The sequence below is a fragment of the Poecilia latipinna genome, unplaced genomic scaffold (genome assembly GCF_001443285.1).
Source record: "Poecilia latipinna isolate Pla-1442-1.1 unplaced genomic scaffold, P_latipinna-1.0 Scaffold419, whole genome shotgun sequence".
Taxonomy (NCBI): Eukaryota; Metazoa; Chordata; class Actinopteri; order Cyprinodontiformes; family Poeciliidae; genus Poecilia; species Poecilia latipinna.
The window spans coordinates 251463-268460 of NW_015113035.1; the positions used below are offsets into that span (position 1 = coordinate 251463).

The 16998-nt window shown below is 40.5% G+C and overlaps 3 protein-coding genes across 29 annotated transcripts in view; 1 reads left to right on the plus strand and 2 right to left on the minus strand.

Moving 5' to 3' along the window:
- The window catches only part of cacna1aa (calcium channel, voltage-dependent, P/Q type, alpha 1A subunit, a), a 90272-nt gene extending 87069 nt beyond the window's left edge, over window positions 1-3203 (minus strand). For 23 of the 26 annotated variants that reach the window (XM_015037787.1, XM_015037788.1, XM_015037789.1 and 20 more), the window contains exon 1: window positions 715-3196. In XM_015037787.1, coding sequence (XP_014893273.1) covers window positions 715-1031 — 317 coding nt within the window. In that variant the 5' untranslated portion in view covers window positions 1032-3196. Of the gene's footprint in view, window positions 1-714 lie in introns of all 26 variants that reach the window. The other 3 variants (XM_015037763.1, XM_015037775.1, XM_015037784.1) reach the window with 2 other exon arrangements.
- Window positions 3204-8828: 5625 nt separating this feature from the next.
- On the plus strand, window positions 8829-11007 carry alkbh7 (alkB homolog 7). Its single transcript, XM_015037792.1, has 4 exons — window positions 8829-9236; window positions 10135-10308; window positions 10388-10512; window positions 10605-11007. The coding sequence occupies exons 1-4, from the start codon at window positions 8964-8966 to the stop codon at window positions 10723-10725; spliced, it is 693 nt and encodes a 230-aa protein (XP_014893278.1). The 5' UTR covers window positions 8829-8963; the 3' UTR covers window positions 10726-11007.
- A 377-nt stretch (window positions 11008-11384) lies between these two features.
- Window positions 11385-16828, minus strand: gtf2f1 (general transcription factor IIF, polypeptide 1). Of its 2 annotated transcripts, none has more exons than XM_015037791.1 (14): window positions 16723-16828; window positions 16203-16269; window positions 15982-16028; window positions 15766-15838; window positions 15427-15620; window positions 15027-15197; window positions 14717-14922; window positions 14442-14592; window positions 13388-13443; window positions 13122-13253; window positions 12960-13030; window positions 12574-12715; window positions 12314-12452; window positions 11385-12161 (listed from the first exon to the last, which is right to left on the minus strand). In XM_015037791.1, the coding sequence occupies exons 2-14, from the start codon at window positions 16212-16214 to the stop codon at window positions 11957-11959; spliced, it is 1599 nt and encodes a 532-aa protein (XP_014893277.1). In that variant the 5' UTR covers window positions 16215-16269; window positions 16723-16828; the 3' UTR covers window positions 11385-11956. The 2 variants fall into 2 exon arrangements, with proteins under 2 accessions (XP_014893277.1, XP_014893276.1); XM_015037790.1 differs by having other exon boundaries at window positions 16690-16825.
- Window positions 16829-16998: the final 170 nt, after the last annotated feature.

Here is a 16998-nt window from a genome sequence, read left to right on the forward strand (position 1 = left end):
GTCCCCGTTTTGTGTTTAAAAAAAGAAAAAAAGCGAAAAATTGTTGGGGGGTGGTTGGGGGGGGGGGGGGGGAATAAAAACTCCAGTCACGATTTAATGCTGGGGTTAATACACCATACAGACTGCTACCTGCTATGTCTCCTGCACATCCTATCTATAAAGACACCTGCATCACGCTGATAGGAGTGTGTGTACAGCAAGGACACACTCACCCAAACACACGTTCACACCAATATTGTGCTTTTTTTTGGCCTCCCCCTCACCTCCCCTCCAACTCCACTTCCTCTCGCCACTTTCTCTGTACTAGGCATCGGGCCTGCTGCACATGCTGACATCAGCAACCAGCGGCGCCCCCTAGACACCCCCCCAAACCTCCCACCCTTATCACACGCTCACACTACATACACCTCTCACAGACAGGTATATCAAGCAAATCCTGCGATACTTTGACATGAAATTAAAAGGAATAAGTGATTGATGGGGATCAACAGCCTCCCGCCCTCCACTTAATTACCTGAAAATTGCATAGTCAGCATTTCTTCGGCCACCTCACATAGATAGTCCGGCTTGTTACACTTATATATATATATATATATATATATATATATATATATATATAGCTTACTTACTAGCTTACTATATTTGAAAACTTACCTACTGGAAAGACCTGTATCATGAATGTTTACTCACTGCACAACGCCTGAAAAAGGATATGGCCATTCGGTGATCTTTTTGGCGTATTTTCTCACGAAGTTATCCTCGCTGAAAATGAACAGCGAGCGATTGACAGTGAAGCAGTTCTGGCGTACCGGGATGGGGTTATAGAGGGCCATTGTGCGGGCTCTCTGCGCCATAGACTGCTTATACATTCTCTGGGCCCCGGGTCCTCCTGGTGGTCCGTGGCCGTGCCCATGGCCGTGGCCATGTCCGTGTGGCCCGCCTTGCCTGCTGCCGCCGCGGCCCCCGGGGCCCCCTCCACCACCGGGCCCCCCGCCGTACCTGAACGGCATCTCGTCTCCGAACCGCGCCATTCAGCGGACACCGATCTTGGATGCCAATCTTCACGAAACAGCGGAAAAGGAGACCAATGCACAGCTGTGTGGCCACACCACATTACATCTCATCTGGATCCGAACGTCTCATATGCACAACGGGGGTTGCCTTGCGAGCTTGCCGATCAACACCTGCACCTCCCGGCTTCAGCAGACGAGGACGCCCATGTAAGCCTACGGCGTCTCCTTCCTCTGTGTGCCTCTTCCAACGGCCAACTGTGGGTGTGAGGAAATTAAATGTGTGGTCGGTTGGCTGACTGGTTGCACTGTAGGGTAGTGCTGTTGGGCGTCTCAGTCTTAGTCCGATTTTATGTCCATAAAAAGTAGGATTTGCCTCCAAACATGGGCTCATGAGGAGACTATCGAGTTAAACATGAATGTTTCATGTTCTTCTGTATGGTTCATGCTTGGATCAGAGCGCACCAGATGTTCCCGCACCTTCCTGGACGCTTCATTTCTTCACTCTTCATATTAGAATTTGTGATAAAAACTCAGGTCCCAATAAATAAAGAGATTTTTAAAATAGATTTACGGACGTTCTCTCAATGTGTTCCAAATAATAATAAAAAGGAATTGGCAAAAAAAAAAAGAAAAAAAAAAAAAAAAAAAAAAAGGAGGGAGAGCCAGGATTATTTATTTATTTATTTTTGGAACATCCGCAATGTTTGATACAGCGTGTGGCAATAATGTGGCTCCCGTCGCCCTACAGCTGCTTTACAAGTGCGCTCTGACTAGCCTTGACACCCGGAAAAAATGTGACATTTGTCAATCTCAGATCTGATCCCATAATCCCATTCAGAGATAAGATGTTGGGGGGAAAAAAATACCGTTTTCCTTTGGAGCCTCGCTGTCATTGATGTACATAAAAGTCTTTTCTTCTTCATCAAACGAATTCAGAAGCATCCTCTCCTGTCCTCTTCGTTGCAACCACACTGTCCTCTTCTTCAATCCCTCACCTGCAGCGAGCATCCATCCAGAAGCGGAAGGAAAGGGACGGCGTCGTCAAAGACAAGGCTGTTCTTCGCCGCCTCACACCCTCTCATGATCTAGGTTCGGCCGATCGAGGAGGTGCCGAGAAAAATATCCCTCACCATCTCCACCCCGAACAGTCTTGGATCCGCACCGATGAGCCCAAATGTCCTGGAAGAGCTCTCTCTCTCTCTCTCTCTTTCGCTCTCTCTTTCGCTCTCTCTCTCTCTCTCTCTTTCACTGGAGAGGGCCTCCTTATCCAGCAGCCCTCAAGGGGAGAGGGAGATGGACAAACGGACGAACGAACGTATGGATGGATATTGAGACAGATCGATCGGTGTATGGACAGAAAGGAAACAGAAAGGGGAGGGGATCGTGTTTTTTTTTTTTTTTTTTTTTTTCCTCTAAATATCAAGCCGATTAAATTAAGCCGCCAGCAAAACCAGTTTGTCTAAACTGTGTTCTGTGGGTACGGCGCATGACGCACGCAACTTGCACACGTATGCCACGGGTGGACGCTTCGTTCTTCGTTCATAGCCTGTTTCTCCCCAGGTGTTTCTGGCTGCAGTATAGACGCGCCCATTCCACTTGAGCCACCCCAGTTATGCGTAAAATATTCAATTGATTTGAAGGGGGGAATGAGGTGTTATACATTTTATAATGTCCATATTAGGGTAAGCGTTATTATAAGCCAGATGCGCGTGTATGTGTGTGTGTGTGTGTGACTGACGTTGGCATCATGCAGTTCCTGCAAAAGACACAGCTGCAACCCGAGCTGACAATGACTGCGCGCACACGGGAGCGTGTAACAGAAAGAAGAAGACGACGACGAAGAAGAAGGGGGGGAAGCTGCGCGTCACAGTGCGAGCGCGCAAGTCTGCATGTGTTTGTTAGGGAAGGTGGAGGGGAGAGGCTATTCTTAGCAACAGACGTTTGGAAATTAATGGACGAAGAGAACTCACTTCTCTCCCCTCCCTCCCTGAAAGTGAGTCGAGGATCTTCTTCCCTCACTCTCTCCTCTGCTCGAGGCTACTTTTTTTTTTTCATCCCACCACCAAAACATTGGTGCTCGTTCCAAGGTGTGACCAGCAAGCACATGCTCTGCGCTAAAGCCGCAGTACTCTGCAAATGTTTTCAGATGCAACTCAGGGGAGCATGAACTGGATAATAACACTAACATTTTGAAAAAATAAATAAATAAATAAGTAAATAAATAATCAAAATTTTTTGTTAAAACTGACATTTTTTTTGGCATCAATCTTCTGGATATAAAGCGAGATGTCACTTGTCTCATACACCTTCTTTAAAGGGCTGTTGCCACGTTACGTGAAGCGTCAGCGGAGAGAAAGGCTGGACCTCACATCATCATCATCATCATCATCATTATCATCATCATAATCCTTCTTTTTCTCCTTCTTCTTCATTACAGGACAAAAATGTATTACGAGACCTAATTGATTTGACTCCACAAATAGCCGCGTGTGTGTCCGTGTTTGCTCGCGTGCGCGCCTGTGTGAATGGGCAGTGATGTTGCATATCCAGATTTAAGGGTGACCCGAAGAGTCAGCTCTTCTCACCTATTGGACAGACGAACCTGGGGGAGGGAATAGCTTGCAAGCGCGAGAGCCAATCGGTAATAGCACGACCTTAAACGGCCATTCGATATGTCAGGAAGAGGATCGTTTTGCCTCGTGTCCAGTTAGAGAGGCTTTTGATTGTGAGGGGAGGCTGACCCCACCGCAAGGACAGAAAAAAACATGATAGATAGATAGATAGATAGATAGTCTCAGCACAACAGACAACTCAGACCCAATCAAGATATTTCAGCACCACGGACAGCAGCAAAAAGTCAATATTAACTAGACTACTGGTTTATTTTATATGGTTTCAAAACCAGTCCTACCATAAAGCACATGATGTCCATGCAGGATTTGCAAAAACCTCCATTTCAGACATGGATCACTACAAAACCACTCTACCCTCTTAAAACCTCTGGGTACAAAACATTCAATATTTGTCACAATAAGAAAGGCTTGAGTTCCATGTGATTTTGGATTTGTTTTGTATTCTTGTAGATGCTTTTGTTTTCTTTTGCTAAATTCAGTTCAGTCCTTTAATCTTAATCCAACATTTCTCTTGTGATTTGAGTCTTTGGTTTTGAGCTTTCTATTTACTAGCTTCATTTCGATTACTTTACTTTCTCAAATCCCTTTGTTTTCCTTTTTTGATTATTCTGCCATTTTCTCTGTCTCCCTCCTCTGGTGTCATCCTCTTTAGTTCTCCCACAGCAGCAACCTGTTTGTTAATTAGAATCACCCGTTTTCCAAACCAGTAATTACTCTCCTCTGCTGATACCTCTACCAGCTCTTCCACTTAGTTGTCAGTTCCTCCTGGTATGTTCTTGTTGTCCTCCATCCTCTGTTATCCTCTGGTGTTTTGTCCTCTCTGGATGACAAATGAAATGTGCTCTAGTCAAAGCCAACCACTCAAACCAATTTAACCCACAATCCTTCATCCAACTGCTGTCACATATGAATCCAGCAATATGGAATATAAATGCAGACACAGATTAGTGGGCATGTTGGAGTTAAGTGTCTGGGCCCCGCAACATCATAACCAACAAACAAAATAACTATAGATTTGGGTTACTTTGCCAACCCAATTAAATAGACTGATCCAGCTCTGTGACGATTTAGAATATCAATTTTGGGCTTTGAGTTTGACCAGAGCATAATTGTTTATGTTTTCAACCTCCAAAAATGGTTAAAATGACAAATGACCAATGCAGAGGATACTGAAATGGGTGAAAGGGATAACCAGAAACTAACCTACGATGGATTGGGGACTTGTCCAGGATGTACATTGCCTGTTACCCAATGAGACAGGCACTAGCCCCCAAGTGACCCTGCAAGGATAAGAGGGTATAGATAATGGATGAATGGATCCTGTTGACTGAAGTCAAAGGCAAAAAGTTGTAATGAACCAAGGACAGTTCTGTAAAAAAAAAAAAAAAGAAACAAATTGTGACATTATGAAAAAAGTATCAACATCTATAAATTCACAGTCGCTCAGTGGTAGTTGTTTTTCAGGTTGTAGGTTCAATTCCAGCTTCTTCTTGTCACACGTCTATTTGGTTATTTGTTTATTTAAGTCCCCATTATAAGTCCCCACATAGTTTGGGACGTCTTTACAAATAAGACCTTAAAACTACGGAGCCTGCCTGGTGATTTGGGAGACAAAAATCACGGCCACTGACTTAAGAACTTGTGGGAACGACTTGTTCAATTCGTGGGCACGACTTAATATCTTATGGGGACAATTTATTTATTTCACTGGAATGACTTAATTATAACAATTCATGGCCACAAGTTTCTTCTTTCTTCACAGATTGGCTCCGTATAAAACACACAAACGAAATCAAATTTTAACAGTCGATGCAAAATCGTCGATTTTTCCCCGCGGCAAGGGATTTTGCCTTAAGTTCACGCTGATCTGTGTGGTGTATAAATGTGAGCATGTTTGTGAAGCACTTTGAGTGTCAGTATAAGTGGAACTCTATCCGTCTACCTTGAACAAAACACAAATAAAATACAAAAATAAAAGAAGCAAGTTTAACAGAGAAGTACTGCATTCTTTATGTATCCTTTAAAGAGGTCCAAAATCTATTTTTTTAATTTATTTTAACTTTTTAAATGTGATTTTATACCTCTATATAGATAGAAATCACAACTGTTAACACAGAAACTGCATATCTCTGCGTACCAACAAATTGCTCCTGAATGTAAATTCTTACTGTTTGGACAATTTAACATGTCCTTTTTTGTTACTTTCCAGTAGAAATGTGTTAGCAAAAAAAATCCCAAAACATGTGACGGGCGATCAACAGTAATGATGTTCACATAAATTAAACCAAAAAATGGAGATATGAGATTTTGCCGGACAGCCACAGTGCTGATGTGTTTTTTTCACTGTAAGGCGAGAACCTTAGATGAACAGTAGCATTTGAGGTTACAGGGAATAAAATATAGCTGATAGTAAACTGGGTGTGTTTCATTTAAGGTAGATGAGATAAACAAATGTGACATGAAGGGTTATAACTGCAGTGTAAAACGAATGCAGACTGTCACCAAAATCCCTCTTGCTGTTTAGAAAAAAAGATGAGCGTTTTGCTAATACCTGGACAGTGCGTACTGGAACGCAGAAAAAAACGTAGGGTGGATGAGATGTTTATTGTCTCAGTATCCATACCTCTTTATGGCTCTGGAATAAATGGGTTTCATTTCTCTACACTGCACTTCACTCCACTTTTCCTGGTAGTGCCCTCATCCTTATATAATGGCATTGTAAATTACTTTATTACTGCACCCAGTCCTTTCAGTAATACAATGTATCTACTGATGGCATATTTCCAAAATGACGTAGGGATAACTGCAGGTAATGTTTTAACTTCTCTTTGAAATCTTGAAACCGAGAAGAAAGCAGCCTGCATTCAAATGTTAAAAAGTAATGGGCCATTTCTGCTCGGTCTCATGTGAAACGTAATTAACCTTTAATAACTTTCTTAAAAAAAAAAAAAAAAAAAAAGGAGCACCAACTTTCAACGGCTTTATTTGAGAACATAAAATGTCATGTCACTGAAAAATGATGGCTTCAACCCATTCATTGAGTCTGGAAGTAAAACAAATCTGCATAATTTTCTGTTGTTGTTTTTTTTTTTCTTTTTACCTGTCAGATGTTCACCTAATCTGAGGCTGAGAGGCTGCAACTCTGAGGCGAGGGCCTAGAAAGGAGTGGCATGACTCAATGATTTATAAAGCTGAATAATTCAATGGCTGTATGCATGTAGAGCACTCCGCCCCTGCTGAACCCGCTCTTCCACAACCCAGTGGCACATCTCCAGGCAAACCTCTGCAAGCTGGGTCCACACCGCACGAACAACAGACGGACGGGCAAATTCACGCCGTGGCTGCAGCGCGGGTCAAAAGTGCTTTTCTAGACATCGCTCCAACACACCTGAACCAAATGACTGAATTCTTTCAACAACAAGACATTCAGGTGATGAGACAGTCATTTGATTGAGAAGTTGTAGGACAGCAGCTCTAAATACAGACTGGGCACATGAACGCAAATTACTCGTCACTGAACAATAAAAGTAATACTGAGAAGGGGCTGTTTGTGTTGGAAGAGAAGGGTTTGTCAACTGGTGGAAATGTAAATCCAATGTAACCAATGATCCTCATAAACTGTGGAGCGTTTGGATATTTCAAGATCTCGTTCAATCATCAAAGAGCAAAATATATATTCTAAATATGTTATTGTATTTTATCATTTTGAGTAAGTAAGGCAACTGGATCTCCATAAAGAAAATATTTACCTGTTTATCTGTTTTCATTACCATCTTCCATGCTGCCTTTAAAAAAAATATATATATATATATTTTATAGCTGAATAGATTTATGGCTCACTGTCTTCAAACCAAAAGCTGAAGATTAGGGATAGTGTAGTATTCTGTCATTTGTGTTTAGTATGTTAATATGTCTCATCAAAACAGTCTCTTTTTTCAATGCCCGTCTTCTTGTTCCACTCATATGAAATACAGTATAAAAAGTATTTAACCTCTTGGAGATTTTAACCTTTTATTGCTATTCCAATCAGTCATGACCAACAATTAATTTTAGTCTTGTCAGAACAGATAACTTTTTCTTCACCGGAGTTTGGAGTCTCCCACATGCCTTGATATCAGTTTTCTTCAATTGTTGTCTGATGAAAAACACAGTTGCATGCAGAGTCTCTCCCATCTCAGCTGCTGAAGCTTGTAACTCCTTCAGCGTAGTCAGCCTGACCTGGTGACCTCTCTTATTAGAGTTCTTCTTCCACAGTTACTCAGTTTGTGAAGATGGCCTGATCGAAGCAGATTCACACATGAGCCATTACTTCTATGTCTTGGTGATGGATTTTCAGTGCTTTGGAGATTTTTTTTATATCCATCCCCTGACTTATACTCTTCAATAATGTTTTCTCTGATTCGCTTGGAGTGTTCTTTTTCCTTCATGCTGTAATGGTAGCCAAGAATACTAACTACCTGGAGAAAAACCTTCCAGGCACAGGTGCCTTTATGCTACAATCACTTCAGACAAAGTCACTCCACTCAGGTGGTCACCATTTAACTGATTCTCAGATTGCTAGCACCAATTTGCTGGACCTCTGTTGAATTGGGTCAGTCAATTTAAAGACAAAAGTGAACTCTTGAAGACTGAATCTTGAAACCACATTAAAATATGAGCACATTTACATAACCATATTAGTAAGGCTTTTTTTCGTAGTCAGTTTACATTTTCCTCCAAAGTAGACTTGCTGGTTTTTTTAGTTCTATTGAAGAAGCTAATCATGTTTTTAAACAGAACCAAATGAGTTACAGTAAAAGGTATTCATCTCCCTCCAGTGTTCATAGTGAAGAACTACAGCATAAGTGGGAGAAGACGTAATGTTTTTATAATGCCGTTAACTTGTCATATTTGGTACAATTTCTTGAACGCCTCAAAACAAGAGAGGCGTATACTCAAAAGTTTTGTGTGGTTAAGCAGAGCATACTCACCTAAAATAATAATAATTTTAAAAAAGGCGATGGCGATAAAGTACAAACTCGTAGAATTGCAGAGCAGAGCTATTTGTCTGCTAAAAAACAGCGCTGACTACACGTCCCCTCTTTTTATTTTGAACATAAAATCCACGTTGAAAACCTCGAAGTAGCTTCCTCTATTTGGCAAAATCTGAGTCCTTCAGTTATTGTAGGTTTTCTACTGCAAGACCACACGCCCCACAATGCATTGCGATTCCATCATGGCGCCCCACACGAACGCCTGACAAGCGAAACTAAGCGCTGCTGAAGGTAAACAGTTCTGTTCTTCGCGGTTAACTAGCTAACTTAGCAAGTGCGGGAGAATGAAATTGTTGCTGACGACCCTGAAACACACACGAAACCCAGCTGTTTACCTCTGCCGACGGCGCTGTTCGAGCCCCAGAAGCAGCGGTGGATTGCCATCTCTCCAAGATGATGTGATGGTGGTGGGGTCAAGCCCGGAGCTGGTGCAGACTGTGGGCTCTCAGGTGGAGGTGAGGCCGGGCTTCATCACAGAGGAGGAGGAGGCTGTCCTGCTGCAAGAGCTGGAGCCAGATCTGAGGAAGAAACGCTACGAGTTCGACCACTGGGACGATGTAAGACGTGCTTGCAGCTATTTCAGGGACATGTCAGTAATTTACCACATACCATGAACAATAAAACTTATATGGATTTATCAAACACAGAGTTTCTGATTGTACAGTTGTCCAGCAGACAGTCGTTGGCACCCTCCACCAGAGGGTTAGTCATAGAAGCTCATCGTCAGAGAAGCTGAATGTTCATAGTGACAGCATTATTGAAAGATTGAGTGGAAGGAAAAAAGTGTTGCACAAGTAACACAGATGATATAGTAGGACAGCTTTGCAGGGATTCTGAAGCAAAACCTATGGCCGCCACATTTGGTAGCCCCATCAGTGGCACCTCATTACCAAGTCACACGCATTTTTTTAATGCAGGATTTTAGCGTGCCACCGAGTGAGTCCTTACAAAACCTTTTAGACTAGTCTTTGATAGTATAGGATGTAAATAAATTAGTTTGCATTTAGTTTATACAGAGGTTGTGTTGGATTACCCTGTAATTTAAAACTTCATACAGCCGTTACAGCTTTCTAAAGCTGCTGATCAAATGTTTTTAGTTATTTATTCAAATTAACTGAATTTGATTCTCTCAAAAACCAAGTGGCAAGCAGACAAGTCTTTGGTGTGTCAAAATTGATTGGCTAAACAAGTGCCTCTTGTAATGTCATCAACCCAAGAAACTTATACAGTTCTGAATCAGCAAACTTTCCAATGCTTTTTCTAAATATATTATGCAAAATCATGCATGTATTCTCCATCACTTTTTACTCAGCTGTTATTGTTGCTGTTCATTTGTTAGTGAACTATATAAACATACAGATGGCTTGCACCAAGTATTAAAACGACTTAAGAGTATGTATTTATTTGAAACGTACTGTATATTCATTTGCGCTGTGCTACCTTGTACACGTTCAGGCAATTCATGGCTACAGAGAGACGGAGCGTCTGAGGTGGGCTCCGCCGTGTGAGGAGATCCTGAACCGTGTCCGGTCTGTGGCGTTTCCTCGGGGGTCTCCTCTTCTGGGGCCCGTACACGTTCTGGATTTGGACAAAGCTGGCTACATCAAGCCCCACGTCGACAGTGTCAAGGTACCCCTCTTATCGCATCGCTGTGATGTTTTGTTACGAGCTGGTCTCTTAATAGTTATTTCTCTCTTCTTGTTTTCAGTTTTGTGGCAGCACCATTGCTGGTTTGAGTCTTTTATCTGACAGCATCATGCGTTTAGTAAAGGAGAATGAGCCAAGTGAATGGCTGGATCTGCTGCTGACTCGCCGTTCCCTCTACATACTGAGGTCCAATGGGATTTTGTATTAGAAATTGCCTGATTATCAACATACCAAGTTTAAAGGACAGTTTGTCATTTATTTTCGTCTTGCTTGCACAGGGACCAGGCCAGATATGACTTTACTCATGAGGTCCTTAAGGATGAAGAGTCGGTGTTCAACGGACACAGGGTGCCGCGGCAGCGCCGGATCTCCGTTATCTGTCGTAACCTTCCAGGCTAACGAGTTCATGCTCTCCGTTAGAATAAGAGCATAATGTAGACAGGTTAAAGAAAATCTCTTAACCAGGTTATATTGGGATATCAAAACCAAAACAACCTGCTTTGACTGAGTTGGAATGAAATTATATTTATATAATACCATCATTCTGATGTGTTTTTCTCTTTCTGTATAATACAGACACTCTTTTGGAAGTATTGAAACAACTTTTCATCCAAAAGTAATGTTTGAAAAAATTTTTCAATATGTAATTATTTTAAAACAATAAATGTTGACAGACCTCCATCCAGCTGTATTATTTTTTTTAAATAACTTGGTTGACTGGTGGATAAAGTAGTTTATATATATATATATGGACTATAAGCTGACAGTGCTACAAGTGCTCAGCAATATTTCAAAAATAAAATTACTTTAACATCTAATTGTCAACTGTAATTTAATATTTAAAGTTAAAACAACCACAGAGCAGAGACACTTGACCTCTACAAGTAGGAACAATATTAAAGCATGATGTTGCTACTCATAATTTCCTTATTTTGTATATTTAATCCAAATTATGTTTTTATTGTCCTGCAATATCTGGACTGTTTTAAAAGTGAACTAAAACATGCAGGGCTGGTGTGACCATCTTCAGGAATTTACGTGGCAAGTCTTAGACTCAGTTATGTACATCTTACCATCTTTATTGTAGCATAGTTGTATAAAATTTAATATCACAATTTCCAGAAATACTAATTTAATTACAAACATCCCTGATATTTTGCAGCTGTAAAAACACCACATTCATCTGATATGCTTAAATGCTAGATGTAGACTTTTATCACTGTTGATTTTATATATTCCTTTCCATTTAATTCTTGTATATAGATTTGTAGAAATATTCGACATTATGCAACACAATCAAATGAAAATGTATATCGACAAATCACAGTGACAAACCAGTTAAGTTTACATTTTATTATAAAGTCTTGACTTAGAAAAAAAAAAAGATTGACTAATTTTCTACTTGCAGTTGAAAACATTGTGTTTACTAACACATTACCGTGAATTCAGGCTCATCTACATTAACAAAGTTCAACAAAAATATTTTAGTAAATCTACTCCTCACACAGCTGATGACAGCTGGTGCAGCATGTGTAAGCGAGCACAAGATTTGTTACACTTTCTGTCCGGGGATCAGGAAAAACACTTCTTTACTATGGTTTTGTTATCATTCCTACCGCTGTCTGGCTGCTTACTCTGTGAGGTAGAAGTGCATTTTGTCATTGACCATCTTGCGCTCTGGATTGAGACGCTTCAGGATCTGAGCGAGCACGTTGACCGTCTGCTCGCTGCTCAGACCTGTGCGCTTGGTCTGGAACTTTTTCAGCAAGTCTTTGGTGGTCATCGGCTTACGGATCAGGTAGCGGCGCACAGCTTCCTCCGTCAGCTGCACGTCACTGTGGGGAGAATTTTTTTGCAAGTTGTTGTATCCAAGATTACATATTAGTAGTTCATTCATTAGCACCTAATATTTAGCATTAGGTCAGTGATTCTTATGCTTCGTTTCAGGCCCAAAAATCTATTTTTTTGCGTTAAAAGTAGGTCATACCTTGAGCTTGGAGTGGATTTGCCAGATGGGGGTTGAGGTGTGCTCTTCCCAGAGGGGACAGGGCTCTGACTGCTGGGCTCCATCTTGAGCCTTTTGGCTGCTGGAGAGTCAGTACCTGCAGTCTGGATTTGTCTCTTCCCTGATGACAAATGGATCAGTCTTCATCATAGGCAAACTAACACAGACATCCAAATCTCTGTCGTGTGTCTCATTTCAATTTGTGTTGGTTGGGACATTTTTGCTGATTCACAAGCGCACACCTTGCTCCAGTTTGCTGGCAGCAGCACGCAGCGTGCTGGAGGTGGAGGCGGAGTCTATGGATGGCGTCCCAGGACGACTGCCCGTCCTGGAGCTGCCTGCAGAGCCGCGTCCACCAGGCCGCTTGGGAGGGGTGCGCTTCTTCTGCGAGGAGAAACGTTAAAGAGACGTTTCGTAAGAATAAAAGTAAACATGTAACAATAGTGTAAACATAAAATAATTCACACATTCACATCTGCAAACTTAGAATAGCTCCAAATACTTCCAGCAACACTTGCGCACTGTCAATGGATTACTGTCAATATTCAATATAAGTGTACGAGTCAAAAAGTAGATAATTGATTTGGAAACTCATAACCAGTTTTTCTGCCACACACACTTTAGCTACCATGAACAAAGCAGAAGCAGTCTCTCCTTCGATGTCGCTGTCGTCAGAGCTGTCTGATTCGCCACTGCTGTCTACGACACAAACAATACAATGTCACTCAACATTTGTCAATATTTATGTCTTTTACAAAAACCTTGAAGAAAAACCCTTGCAGGGTTTCACCTTTTTTCTTCTTCTTTTCCATCTGGACCGGGGTTTTCTTCCCTTCCTCTTCCTCCTCCTCCTCTTTAGCTTCTTCTTCATTTTGTTTCTCCTCTTCACTATCTTCCTCACTCTCGGACGCCTCATCGATTCCTATACGTTTAATTATTTTAGTAAAAAAAAATAAAAAAATTGTAATTCCCATTCACAGTTTTAATTAACAAATGCATTAATTGAATCCATCATCTGAGGCTTTTTGTGACTTTGTCGCCGTCATTAGTCGTTACCTTTGGGGTGCTCTTCTGCTTTGGATGGCTTTTCATTTGTTGGCTCTTTGTCTGAGCTGATAGGGGCAAAGAAAGAAAAGAACATATTAACACAATTAATAAAATATAAACTCAAAATACTTCATCCCTACAACCGATGACTGTTGTGACGGTGGTGCTTCAGAATGAGGAAACGGCTCAAATCAGTATTAATATGCTGATGTAAAGTTAGAGATGGCAACGTAAATAAACTGAGAGCCATTTATGGCATGGGAAAGTGTTACCCCAAGTCACATATTACTCTTAACCTCTAAACAGATTTCTGTTCATTTAGGTATGGAATCAACAACTGATTATTTTTGGACATTAAAGAAAAACCTAATAGAATAAAAAATAAATAAAAATAAGTGACCAACCTGTGTTTTAAATAAAAATATTAAGGAGCAATTTTTATTTTAAGACTGATTTATTGAAGTTATGTTTCTTTCTATTGCATATCTGATTAGCAATAAATAAATAAATAAAAAGCATTCACTTCTTTTTGCTTTGGATTTAAAGCAAAGATACCACAGATAATAATTAGTCCATCCTGCTACCGGGAACGTCAAACTCATCAACAATATATTGACAAAGATGCTTTTCAGCATCTGCTGTTCAAATTAGTATCTGAATAACTTCCCTTACCTTCTATATTTTTCTGTTACATTATCACCAAATATATTAGAGATGTAAATAGTCTAAATGCATGGCACTTCATTCAATAACTAACATTAATTGGAGTTTAGGCAGTGTTTTGTGATATGCATATTGTATTTCGCTGCGATGCTGTGATAAGGATAGATCAGTGATGTATTGTGCATACATTTTCTACTTTTATTTAGATTTTATATCATGATGTCTAGAATGGTGGTTTCTGGTCTGATCTGCATTTGTGTCATCTTCCCAAATAAATGTTTAAAAGTGGCGTGGTGCTTTTTTCTGCCACCAGGAGGCGATCTCAGAAATGTGTCATCTGACATGAGAGTCTTGTTTGTGATGCTGGGATGGTAAATAAAGGGAATCTCAGTGATCTGACCTGCTTTCCTCTGACATATAATCCACTTCCAGACCCTCATAATCTCCATCATCGCTGTCTTCAAGGGCTTCCTTATCATTGCTCTTTTGCTTCTTCTTCTTTGATTTCCCTTTTCCTGTGGCTTTTTTTGTCTTTGCCTTGCTTTCTCCATCTGTTACATGAGAGGGCCCGAAAAACAGAAGACATGCTCAACAATTTGGATTAAAACAGACAGAATATTGATAAATATGAAGGTTTGCAATGTGTTCAGTTGAGGGAATCCCACTGTTCCTTACCTTCTCCCATGCTGCTGTCACTGTCATCACTGCTCATCTCAAGGTCATCATCTAGGTCGTGAATGAGAAGGTCGCCACCCTTACTGCCCCCCTTCTTTTTCTTCTTCCCACCCTTTTCTGTCTCGTCTTCGTCGTCGTCACCACGCTCCTGCTCCCGGAGCCGTCTCTGAAGCATAATGCTGAAGTGGTTTACGACCTTGTTCCGTCTGTAAAAGGAGAGAAATGTGGTTTTTCATGCAAGTATACATTTATTTATGTACTTTAAAAAAAATGCTTTCAACTTTCCATTTCAATTCATTCCCTCACGTACCTGCCCCACTCTTCTTCGGCTTCTTCAGCGGTTAGCGTTCGATGCTTTGCCTGCTGTGTAAAGTTATACCACCCATGAACTGGAAAGGCTTCAAAAGCTCCATCTGGACACTGGGTAAAAATGTAGTAGGATGCATTTTCTGTAACTCCACCTTTCTTTATACCCTTAAACCTGAAAAAAAAAAAAACAAGAAAAAAAGAGTAAAACAATAAAACAGGTAGAAAACCATAAAACGTTAGAAAAACTCCTATAGGGATGCATAATAGGTGCAGAAATGCATCTCACGTGTTTTAGAAAAAATACATTGTGACAAGATTAAGAGGAAAAAAAAAGACACTTTGAAAAATTGCTCAGCATTTTAACTTCTTACATCTTAAACAAGAGTAACCTGTTTTCTAACCTCTTGCCAGCTTTGCCATTGACTTTCAGGATCCATGGCTGATCCTCCACTTTGAACTCTCGGGTAACAATTCCAAACTTCTTTCGCCGAGCTTCCTCCCGCTGTTTTTTGCCAAACTCGCTACCTGCGCCACTCTCCGGTGTCTCCTCCTCCCCGTATATTCGCCGAGCACTCATGTCTCTTTCCATACGTGCCTGGGAAGGAAGAGAATGGGAAACATAACATTACAAACTCACATTGGAGGAACATTGTAATTCCCCATCATTCTAATATTTTGGTTTCTTGATTTTTTTTTTTTTTTAAATGACTCAATTCTCATACGGAGATATGAAAGCTCACCTGTGTCCAGCTTGAACAGTTGACTCTATCCCCTGCGTTAAAAGCCATTATATTGTACTTTTTGGTCGTATTTCTATAGGAAAAACAGAGATGAAAACAAAACAATATTCAGTTCCATTTTTCTCCGGGTCAGATAAAATCATTATTAGAAGAAGGTAAATCGTATGTTGCTTAGCATCTAGATACACGCTTTCACTACATTTGTTTGTTACTTACTTGGGGACTCTCACAGTGTACTCTGTGGTTGAGGAACTGCTTCCACCCTGTAAAATAAACAGAGGGATGTGTCTAAAACCATGTCACTGTACAAGCTGAAGGTGTTTTTCATTTAGACTTAAAGAGTTGTGAGATGTTCTTAGATTGGACTGCATATGTCAAAGTGGCTAGAAAGAAACAGAAATGTAAATTTGCGTTTTCTGAGAAAAGTCACTACTTACCAGTGACGTCATGGTGAGTGATCTCCCGCTGCGTTTATGAAGAGCTGATTCAGTCTAGTGCAAAACACTAAATTACAAAACCAAAATTTAAAACATTGATATGAGCATGGAATAGTTATTTCTAGACGAAAATAAGACAAGAGTCTCAATACCACTGTCACTTTTTCTAGACCCAAATGATTTGGTATAAAACTAACAATTGAAGCCTAATGTTGCTAAAGCTACGAAAGAAACAATGTTATTATATGACAAGCAAGTTATCAAATGTTATAATCCACATTAAATCAAACTTAACAATACAGCAGCAATGGATAACAGTACGAAATGCTACAAACCCTGACCCTGCAAAAATTAAAAAGGCTTCACCGTTAGCAACAGATGCTAATACAACTAGCACTTGCTGATTAACCAAAACTGTGATGCTATTTGCTGCGTACTGCCCTTAACTTTGCCGTAATTAGTATAATTTTGCTTCCAACTCACTCACCTATACGTGTAACAAAATATAACTCGAGCTTACCAGAGCTTTAGGAAATTATATTGAGCATGTTGGTAAGTGATACAACACTGTGCCGATCAACTCGGTGTAATGTGTTCCGTTTATGAGGACGACTAGAAACAACTAGCCACAAATGGTTCCGAACTAAACCCCCGTCACGGCGTCGACAGTAAGTGCTGCAAAGTTAATCAAACATCAATACATTTGTTCATAATATTTTGTGCTTTTAAATCAGCCATATAAAGAAAATGTCAGGAATTCTATTGACAGGAATCTTTTTTTTTTTTTTTTTTTTTT